At 44.0% G+C, this 10,455-nt stretch overlaps 1 protein-coding gene across 1 annotated transcript in view; it reads left to right on the forward strand.

Moving 5' to 3' along the window:
* Nucleotides 1–6,820, forward strand: part of ANKRD29 (ankyrin repeat domain 29) — a 50,328-nt gene extending 43,508 nt beyond the window's left edge. The window contains exons 8-11 of the mRNA XM_019473747.1: nucleotides 3,332–3,430; nucleotides 3,895–3,990; nucleotides 5,059–5,157; nucleotides 6,737–6,820. Coding sequence (XP_019329292.1) covers nucleotides 3,332–3,430; nucleotides 3,895–3,990; nucleotides 5,059–5,157; nucleotides 6,737–6,820 — 378 coding nt within the window. The remainder of the gene's footprint in view (nucleotides 1–3,331; nucleotides 3,431–3,894; nucleotides 3,991–5,058; nucleotides 5,158–6,736) is intronic.
* Nucleotides 6,821–10,455: the final 3,635 nt, after the last annotated feature.

Below are 10,455 nucleotides of genomic sequence, written 5' to 3' on the forward strand. Positions count from 1 at the left end.
ACCATATCATCATCACAATCGTTGAGCTCTAGACAATCGAAACACTCCCTAACATACAGGGCCACCCCACTGCCTCTCCTTCCTCGCCTGTCCCTTCTGAAGAGTCTATAGCCATCCATTGCAGCACTCCAGTCATGAGAGTCACCCCACCATGTTTCTGTGATGGCGACTAAGTCATATCTCTCCCGCTGCACAATGGCTTCCAGCTCCTCCTGTTTGCCGCCCATGCTGCGTGCATTGGTGTAGATGCACTTGAGCTGGGCTATTGATTTCACCCCCGGCATCGGCACACCACCCCTAGGCTCATCTCTAGTGAGCCTGGTTTTATGCCCTTCCCCCTTCATGTGGTCCCTTAGTACAATGCAGTATCTCTGCACCGTACACCAACATGAAAATGGACAGAAATCTCATCTGCTCCATATAAATATTATACGTGTTTGCATAAACCTGCCTGTTAGATGCTGTTTGCTTCAGAGAGAGAAGCTGACAATAGTCAACGTGAGCCCACCATCAGCTTCATTATCTTTCTTCTCTTCAGGCGAAGTCCTCCAAGACAGTCACTCTTTCTCACAAAGTAATTTTGCCTCTAGCCTATAACTGAGATACTGAGGATGATCTCGAACAGCAGTACTATTAAGGACAGTTAACAGTAACAGTGATGTTACCCAACACTTGTATTGCCTTCTGCTCCTTTTCATTTATACCTGAAAACAAGAGTTGTTCTTACAGACTTCATTGTGAGTAAAAGAAAGCTGCTATGTTCCCCGTGCGGTGCTTGTGCATGCATTTCTTGTGTAAATAGAAGCATGGATTTGTACAGCATTGGATCTTCATGCAGATTGTGTAGGCTGCTCTCAGATATTTTCCAAGTTTTATAGGCTTTTTTAGCATCCCTATTGCTATTTTCTAGAGCCCTCTGGTGGGGGGAGATCAGAAAAAATATGAGGTGTCAGCTTACTGGTGGGGAAAACACCATAAATTGGAGAGGGACAGTTTTTGCCATCACGCTAACATCACATATGCTGTGTACAAGACAGCCTTTGTTATTTTTGAATCACAAAGAACACTTATTGTATTAACAGGCTATAAACTAGAATGAGGTCAGTCACTAATTTCAATGAGTTAATTTATAGAGAAATGATACAAGAGTGGGCAAAGATCCTGTTCCTCACCATTTGAGAAGACTGAAGATCTCAGGATGTGCACTTACTCTTTCTCAGAATCAGAGAAAGGGAAGCCCAGAATATTATATCAAAGGAAGAAATAACTTTTCTGTTTCTTCCAAAGGATTAAGTCGCTAGCCCATAGAAAGCAGAGAACTGGTTCAACAAATTTTTTTTTGATTCCACAAGCAAGTCATATGAATCTTCAGCTGGCACTGAGGAGAGAGATTGCTTCTTTGATCAAGGTGGAAACATCTTATTTAAAGTAAAAAGTTGTTTTCTTCTGAAACTTCTCATTAAGGCTCTTTTGGAAGCCCCAGTATCTTTTGTCTTCCTTTTTCCTGCCAAGTCTTCAGGCTGCTGAGGGCGGCGAGGGGAACTGGCAAGCGCCAAAGGCAGAAGCAGGCACCCTACTATGAGAGGCCTCACTTTCATGTTAAAGTCCAGGCATTAAACAGGCAAAACCTTTTGTTAAAAGCCCACAAGAATCAATTTGGCACCACATAACCACTGGGGTCCTCCTGTAGTCTGGAGAATCAGGCCATTTAGAAGCAAAAGGAGGAAAAGACATAAAACTAAATTCTAATTGCGGCAAGAAATACTTCTAGTGCTTCAACTCACCTTTGCCTTTGGGATGGAAATCCATCACAAAGTTTGGCTTATTCTGAATGTGCATTTTATTTTCTGAGGTTTTCTGCTCAAATAATGATTGCACAGGACAATTTTTCCAAACCAGATTGTTTCACGCTGGATTCTCGATAATTGCCTTGTTTTCTAGTGAAGTGCTTGAAGATAAAATCTGTGAAATACTGTTGTGGTTTAACCTCAGTTGGCAACTAAGTACCACACAGCTGCTCGCTCACTCCTCCCCCCCGCCCCCCCCCAGTGGGATGGGGGAGAGAATTGGAAGAGTAGAAGTGAGAAAAACTCGTGGGTTGAGATAAAAACAGTTTAATAATTGAAATAAAATAATAATAACAATAATAATAATAATGTAATAATAATACACAAAGCAAGTGATGCACAGTACAATTGCTCCCCACCCGCCGACCAATGCCCAGCCAGTCCCCGAGCAGCGGCCCCCCCGGCCAGCTTTCCCCAGTTTATGTACTGAGCATGACGTCACATGGTATGGAATGTCCCTTTGGCCAGTTTGGCTGTGCCCCCTCCCAGCTTCTTGTGCACCTGCAGCCTTCTCAGTCGGTAGAGCATGGGAAGCTGAAAAGTCCTTGGCTGGTGTAAGCATTACCTAGCAACAACTAAAACATGGGTGCGTTATCAACTTTGTTCTCCTCCTAAATCAACAACACAGCACTGTACCAGCTACTAGGAAGGAAATTAACTCTATCCCTGCCAAAACCAGGACAAATACTTACCATCACTGTAAGGCAAGATGTTTTTACCAGGTTCCCTAAGGGTGGATAATGTAATTTAGCATGGAAAGTTGGTGATCATCTTGCATTGCTCCTTAGCTTCTATAAACAACTTCCACTCCATAGGTACAGAGACCGAGCTGCAGAATCTGCCCGTGCATGCTGAGATTTACCTGTATCTTCTGTCATGTCTAGCCACCTAGAGTTCAAAGTACACAGGATACCTTTGGCCTTTACATTTCAAACTTCCCTATGTATTTTAGGCATGACTGGTAAGCCAAAGAGGGCTTTAACTGTTTGCACAGCAATGCACATTTCAGGCCAACTATGCAAGAGAAAGCAGCTAAGGGTGGCTCTACTCCACAACTGGAGTGGTTCTGACTTGATACACTGAGCTTACATGTGCTTTTGGAAGCGACTTTCCATATAGAATCATAGAACAGTTTGGGTTGGAAGGAACCTCTAAAGGTCACCTAGTCCAACCCCCGTGCCGTGGGCAGGGACATCTTCAACTAGATCAGGTTGCTCAGAGCCCCGTCCAACCTGACCTTGAATGTTTCCAGGGATGGGGCATCCACCACCTCTCTGGGCAACCTGTGCCAGTGCTTCACCACCCTCAGCGTAAAAAATTTCTTCCTTATATCTAGTCTCTATCTACCCCCCCATCTATCTGTGATGCAGGATTTAACTGAGAAATTGAAGTACATCCATTCCAGTAGGCAGACTTGGGCGGTAAAATACCAGGGAGCACAGGATTTCAAAGTGAAACCTCTAGCAGTCTTATTTTGTTTGCAGGATGGGACGGCTCCCTTGTGGATTGCATCGCAGATGGGTCACAGTGAAGTGGTGCGAGTAATGCTGCTCCGGGGAGCTGAGCGAGACGCCGCGCGGGACGTGAGTAGCACTTCTTCCTGAGCTCTGTCTGCAGCTGAACACCTCCTAGCTATTTCTGAGGCTGCAAGTCTGCCTGAATGGAGGCCCAGTGTCCCCAGTGTCTGTCTTGTTTGCCAGGCTGCGAAGTCCCACCATGGGCTCCCTTTTTCCTGTTGTGTCTGGGACAGCTTCCTGGAGGGACCTCCTGGAATAAGGGAATGGAAATGTCCATATAAATGAGAGACAAAGATGATATATGGTGTCGCTAGTTCATTTTACCCTGAAGTTTTCACCTGCCAGAGGAACAATCCTCCAGGTGCCCTAAAACCAGCAGCATATGCCGTGGAGGTGCCTCCTCAAAGACAATAAGCAGAGGAGACCCTCCTCTCAGAGGTGTGGGGGAGAGCTGGCGTTTCCCTCCAGCTGAGGGGAACATGGGTAAAGTATTGGTAACAACTGAACTGACCTTCCTCTGTCTTTTAAAGGATGGTACGACTGCTTTACTGAAGGCTGCCATTAAAGGGTACAACAATGTGATAGAAGAGTTGCTGAAATTCTCTCCCACGCTTGGCCTGCTGAAGGTTAGTAGTGAAACACACAGATTTTTAGGCAGAAACTCAAGAGGGCAAAGGGTCTGATGAAAGACCTGATGTTTATGACTATGCCAGTGGAAGACAATAAGGAACTTGAGCTCAAAAAAGTGAAGAGAAAAATGAAATTACCTTATTTAGCCTTTAATGCCACACACAAATGAATCTTTTCAAACGAAATTGTGAATTTGTTTTTTGGAATGAGGAAGTACATTGTGTCGTAGAAGGAATTTTCCTGCTTTTCGTCATCTGATTTTATTTCTACAGGAAATGGATTGCTCTCGACAGTGCAGTTTTTAGCGTTATACCCTGCCCTCTGTTGCATTTAGTCAGCAAAATAGTATCCTGAGAGATCTGTTGTGAGCAGATTCTGTACTTGATTTTGTTTTCCTCTGAATTCAGAAAGTGACTTGAAAAAAACAGATATTTGGAAGCTGCCTTTTAATAGCTGATCTAATTTTATGTGCCTATAAATCACATACTTTGATAGCCTCTGCGCATGCAACCAATTTGCGATTTTGATGTACTTGAAAATCCAGGTGGCATTAACTTAGTTGTTAGTTACAAGTATGAAATCGCTTCCACACTTATTTGAACTGTCAGTTTGCAGCCACAAACAAAAGGCCAGCCATAAAAAAACCACCATTCAGCTGTCTGACATTGAGATCATTAATCATCAGAGAAAGAAGATAAAATGCACAGATGGTTTCCATTACTGCTTGTGCTTCTGTTTCACTTGCTAATGGCTGATTTTGCCAAGCAGAAGCAAGTGCTGTGTTCATTTCACCTCTACTCTATTGACAAGGGTAATTTTAAAAAGGAAATATTGCTGTGGTAAAGGGAACTTGACTCTCATTTTTATTAAAGCATTTAAAATCACCTCCTTCATAGCCCACTAGCCTGCCAGCACCCTGTCTAAATCAGACCCTGTACCTTTGATGACCTCTTCCGTGTTACTTCTTTCTTGTTTGTAGGCTTGTTCTTTGCAAACATTTGTGTTTCACTGCCTTTTGATTGCTTGCCACGCACGGTACAAACATCTCCATTGGTATTTTCTAGAATGGGACCTCTGCTCTCCACGCGGCCGTCCTGAGTGGCAACACGAGGACAGTGGCGCTGCTCCTCGAAGCAGGAGCGGACCCGTGCCTGAGGAACAAGGTACGCCCTGGCACACCGTCCCAGGCGAGGAGCAGGTGGGGAGCACCGAGCAGTGGAGCCATGCGTGCCACGGCGGTGGTGGCAGTCCACATTTCTGTCGGTCCATGGTTGCTTCTTGATCCTCTCCTGAAGCACCACCATTCGGTCCATTCATTTCTGTATACAAGCATCTATAAGGGTGCTAAGCAGTGCCGCTGGTGATGCCGGTACTCATGAAGTTACATCAATCTGAGAATAACCAAACCATGTACTCACTCACTCGAGCACCACAGATTAAATTGTTAACTATAGCTAGTCACGGGCTAGCTAGGTTGCATTTTAGGGAAAGAGTAATTCGTCACTGTTTTGATAAGTCATAAGTTGTATTTGTGTCTAATGTGAGAAATGTGCAAGGAAGATATTTCAGCAGCAAGAGAAACATATATCTGGGTGCCTTTCGTTTCAGCATATTGCTAATGCAAAAAATACCTCAAATTACATGCGTCTTTCCCATATATTACTATAAATCTGTTCGTTTATTGAAATAGTTTCATACTCATTTTATGGCAGCAACTTTTCTGCAGAAAACTTGTCTTGTTTTTATTCTGTGAAGTGTTTTAACATTACATGTTTGATAATTTCCATGAAAATGTCTTCCTCTGAGTTGTGTTTATGAACTGTTTGCCACTAGTATTTGATATCTAGCTGGGTTTGTTAAACTATGAATGGGTGGTCTGGTATTTACTTCTGGTTTATGATTGGGTGAATGAAAGTTTGTAATACAAGTTATCCAGCATATACCTTCTAAATGTTTTGGTCATTTAATATAAAATCTATGCCTGTTATTTCTGTATCATTCCACTTGATGGCAGCAGAGTTAATGCCTCGCATACAGTAGGTCGTGTTAATAAGCATTTCGGTTTGATACTACCATCCAAACAATGTGCAAGATTTTTCTGCCACTGACAGTCATTTGCAGCAGGAGGGTGTTCAGTATAAGAAAGTCTGTGGCTATAACCTCTCCTACTGATTTTTTTTTTTAAATAACTTGCAATTTGACACAACAGAGTACATTTGCAGGACAGAATTACTGATTTTCAGAAGTAGCTTCTTTATAAATACTTTATGTTACCAAAATTGTATTCAATAAATACAGGAGACCAAACTCTGATGTTCTATTATTACCAATCTTACAGAATAGCACTGACTATTTCATAGCAATTGAAGTCTTTCCTTGGATTTTTATGGACTTTGGTACTTAAAGACCTGCCTCCCCCAAAAAATCAGCAGCTATGTTCTCTTCTAATTTTGTGGCAGAAGCATAGGGAGCCCAAGGGATACCATTTGGCCTGGACAGTCAGCACAAAATAAGGTGACCACTCAAATCCCACACTGGGATTATTTTGGAGACTTGAGTGAGACTTGCACACTGTGTGGAAAGGTGACTTCTTAACATATCTCCAACAGTGGTGGAGACAAGACTGGAATAAGCACGTTATTATAATGCCCAGTACCATCTTCTTTAGAGTTTAATGCTTTGAAGCCATGTTTTGGAAATACTCGTTCATTTCTGCTAACCTCAAGCTGGTTTTTGTTCCAGGCAAATGAACTGCCAGCAGAACTAACAAAAAATGAACGCATCCTCCGACTCCTCCGTATGAAGGAAAAGCAAAGGAAAAGCTAATGCAGCCCTGTAGCAAATGCAGTTTGACAGAGATGCGCCCTGACCACAGTAGCGTGACAGTAAATCTAGGTTGCCCGAGAAGGGCTTGTTGGAACAGTTTGCAGAACTGATTAGCCTCTCCAGTACATGCTCCCTGAACGCAAGAGAGGCCCTTGCCACGGGGTCGCCACGGGCTAGGACCTCCGCCTGGCATCACCGAATGCAGAAGGACTGCGGTGGGAGCAGGGTTTGGCCTGGGAGCTGCGTTTGCACTGCAGCCCTGCCTGTACTCCAGGATCCCACCGGTCCCAGCACTGACGTTTCCTCCTCCACACCTGCAGCGTACGCATCCCCGCACGCGCAAGTGCTCCCGCCGTTTCAGACACACGTCCCCATACTGGCATGGCCGCACACCTGTAACGGGTGCCTCGGGGCGCACGTGTGGGTCGGGAACACTCGGCCCTTGTGTCAAAAGGACACCCAGACCTCACAGCTGTTTGGATGCAGTTGGTCCTGGAGCAGGCCCACGGTGCCGCTGCCCTCCCTTTGCTGGCAGAGCTAGCTCTGACTGTTCCTCTCTACCTCCAAGTGCCGCACGGGGCTAGAGGTGAGATTCCACCTGCGACATCCCAACAGGAGAAGTCCTCCTGCCAGCCCAGGGCTTTGGTAACATTTTGGCTACTACATGAAGCTCCATAAAAATGATCCAGAGCGTTACAAATTATGACAAAAGCTACCGACCAAACAATAAGCAAGGAGATGTCCTCCTCAGTTGTAGCATCTTGATCTGTCAGTCTGTCCAGCAACAGAAACACAGCGGAGCAGTTGGTAGCACTTTGTGATGCGTACACAGTGCTATGGGGATCCATCCCCAATCCTACAGTCTACGTACATGCATTTTTGTGGGTAGGGGAGGACCGGCTACTGAGCAAACCAACCAGGGCATACCATTCACTGGCGCAAGTACGTCAGAAATTTAGCTGTCAGGCACAACAGCACAGATGCTATACAAGTAGTATATGTATGTTCTGCACACGCATATTATGTGACACGATGGTTTAGTATTCACAGCTACTATGCAATGCACATGTTCCCCAGGTCTGTGAGTTAAGGGAGAAGTGCGCAGTGTACAGGTGTTTCAACAGCTGGTGAGAGGGTTACACGTAGCCATATTCGAACAAGCCCACTAATTAACACGGCCGTGGAAAATGAACTCTCAACAGCAATTTTGGCCTTTGTTGTGGTTGAGATGCTTAGACACGCTACTAGTGCCTGTGTGGGGAAGGCAGCGCAAATTGTAGACGGTTTGTGAAGAGCTATGTTTTAACCATGTTGCTGTAAGACACCCCATTAAAACCCAGTCATTTTTGCAGTATAAACAGTATATACTATGTCCTGTTAGCCACAAAATCATTAGAGATTATTTTACAGTGAGCTGAGGTATAAAGTTAGTTCAGTACATAAATCCAGGCACTTCACCTGCCTTCAAACCTTGGCAAATGACTGAAAAATTGCTTTAAAAGTTGAAGACAGAGAAGATGACTGTAAGGAAACAAAATATTCCCTGCTTAAAAAATGTCTGCCAGCTGAACTGTTGAACTTTTGCTTCAGTGAGTTAAAAAAAAAATCTTTTAGTGAGCTAGCATAAATGAATGTAGTTTACTTAGTGCAAATTAGCCATATATATTACCAAATCATAAAGTTATTCTTTTTGTAAGTTAGGTAAGAAGTCGGGGTTCTGGTGAAGAGAACAGAAGCGGGCATACCTTTGCTTGCAAACTGGAATTGCTATTCAATAGAAATTGAATGAACAGAAATTCAGCATTAGAAAGGAAAGCTTTAAGTTTTAAGTTTTAAAGCTTTAAGTTTTCCAACAATGTAAGAAGACACCAGAAAATTCTATTTGTTTAGGTAATTTATGCTGCTGTATTTTTAAATTAAAATAATGTTGTGCCTAACAGAAACTTGCAGACGAAATGGTACAGAACCAAAGAATTATGCAAGATGCTTAGAGGATGATTGTATCCAGGGTTAAGTTCTACAAAAGACTAAAAAATATGGAGCATGCAGAAATCTCAAGAGCCTTATTGGGAACTTAAGTTGCATGGCATTACACAGGACTAGACTCTAACTTCTTTAGCAAGGAACACTGGAGAGGATAGGTTTATTTGGAGCCCCCGGTGGATTGAAGATGAACATATTGTTTTGGAGAACGCTAGAGGGACTCTAGGCAGCCTGGCCTCAATATTGATCTTTCTCCCTGAAGTTTCTTCAGATCAACAGCTGGGAACAACCACACTCTTAAGATGAAAAGCCCTTTCACAGCTGTAAAGGAGGAGGGTAATTGTTAGAAGGTCTGCAGTAGTCATGCTGGGTGAGCAATAAATACTCTTAATATCAGACAGGCTGTAATGATCAAGCGGTCTTCCTAAAAAATGTGGAAGCATCCACTGTTGGTGAGGGTCTCCTATTTTTTCCTGATAGCAGAGCATAGGAGAGAGGACAGGGCAAGCCAACAGTGGTCCTATGACAGCTGCAGTAAGCAAGCTGAGACAACAACATGCAGGTGTCCAGTATCTGCAGGTGGCCTCTCCTTTCTGCCAGGTGTATTTTCTTGTGAGAGTGGTCTCACCCCAAAGGGGGCAGCTGCTCAGCAAAGAGCTGCTTCTTGAACTATGCCTGTCCATGGGAAGATGCATGTCTGCTCCCCACCATTTAGAGTAAGACTTTCCAAGTTGTGTGTCCAGCTGCCTCTGTGACTGGCCACCGCAGCCGTGGCTCTCGTGCAAGAAGTAAAGAACACCTGGGATGCTGCATCCCATACAGAGCATCTGCTGACCTTCTTCTGAGAGGATGCAGTTACCAGGTCCTCTTTTTCTGAGTGATATTGGGCTATAACTGGCTTTTCTTATTTCTAAACAAAATCTGAAATGTGGGGCTAGCACAGGTTGAAGGGAGAGGCTTATAGCTCCCTCCTTGCTCTGATTAGTGCTGGCTGATACAGCACACAGGCTGTGTGTGTGTGTGGCTCCATGGTGGAGAACTGGCAGCAAAGTCTTTCTCTGCCCCGTTCAGGCTGAAGTTGAATCTAGCTTCAGCGAAGACACTATTCAGCCAACATGGGATTTTTAGGCATGGAAACCTTCCCGTTGGGAGCATCTGTTTCATCTTGGAGCCTCTGGAGAGAGGGCTGGGTTTAGTTTTGGGTTCCCTCTAACCAAAAGGTGCTTATTCTGCCTGCAGAAAGTTGCAATACTGTTTCTCACCATGCAATTAACCTTTTCACAAAGAAACCTTAATAATTCTTACTATTTATGTAGCTGCTGTTATCTTTAAAGTGCTCAGTAAATACTGCTGTGGTTTGTTTGTTGTTCTAAAACGGAAACCTGCTTTCCCTTGGTGGCTGAAGTGATTACTAATATTGACAGTAGTTCTTTGCATAGTTGTCATGCCTTTTGTCCAAGGCTTTCACAGTGCTCTGCAGACACTATTACCTTTGTAAGTTCCAAAATGCATTGTGGGTGGAGGCAGGGAAATAAATGATTTCATTCACACGCCAGTGAAATGCAGCAGCTGTTCATCAGTTCATGTCAACAGACAAGAGTAAATTTAGACTAGAAATTAAGGGGCACCAAATCCATTTCATAGATGGCAAG

This window comes from Aptenodytes forsteri, unplaced genomic scaffold, assembly GCF_000699145.1.
Source record: "Aptenodytes forsteri isolate BGI_AS27 unplaced genomic scaffold, ASM69914v1 Scaffold23, whole genome shotgun sequence".
Lineage (NCBI taxonomy): Eukaryota > Metazoa > Chordata > Aves > Sphenisciformes > Spheniscidae > Aptenodytes > Aptenodytes forsteri.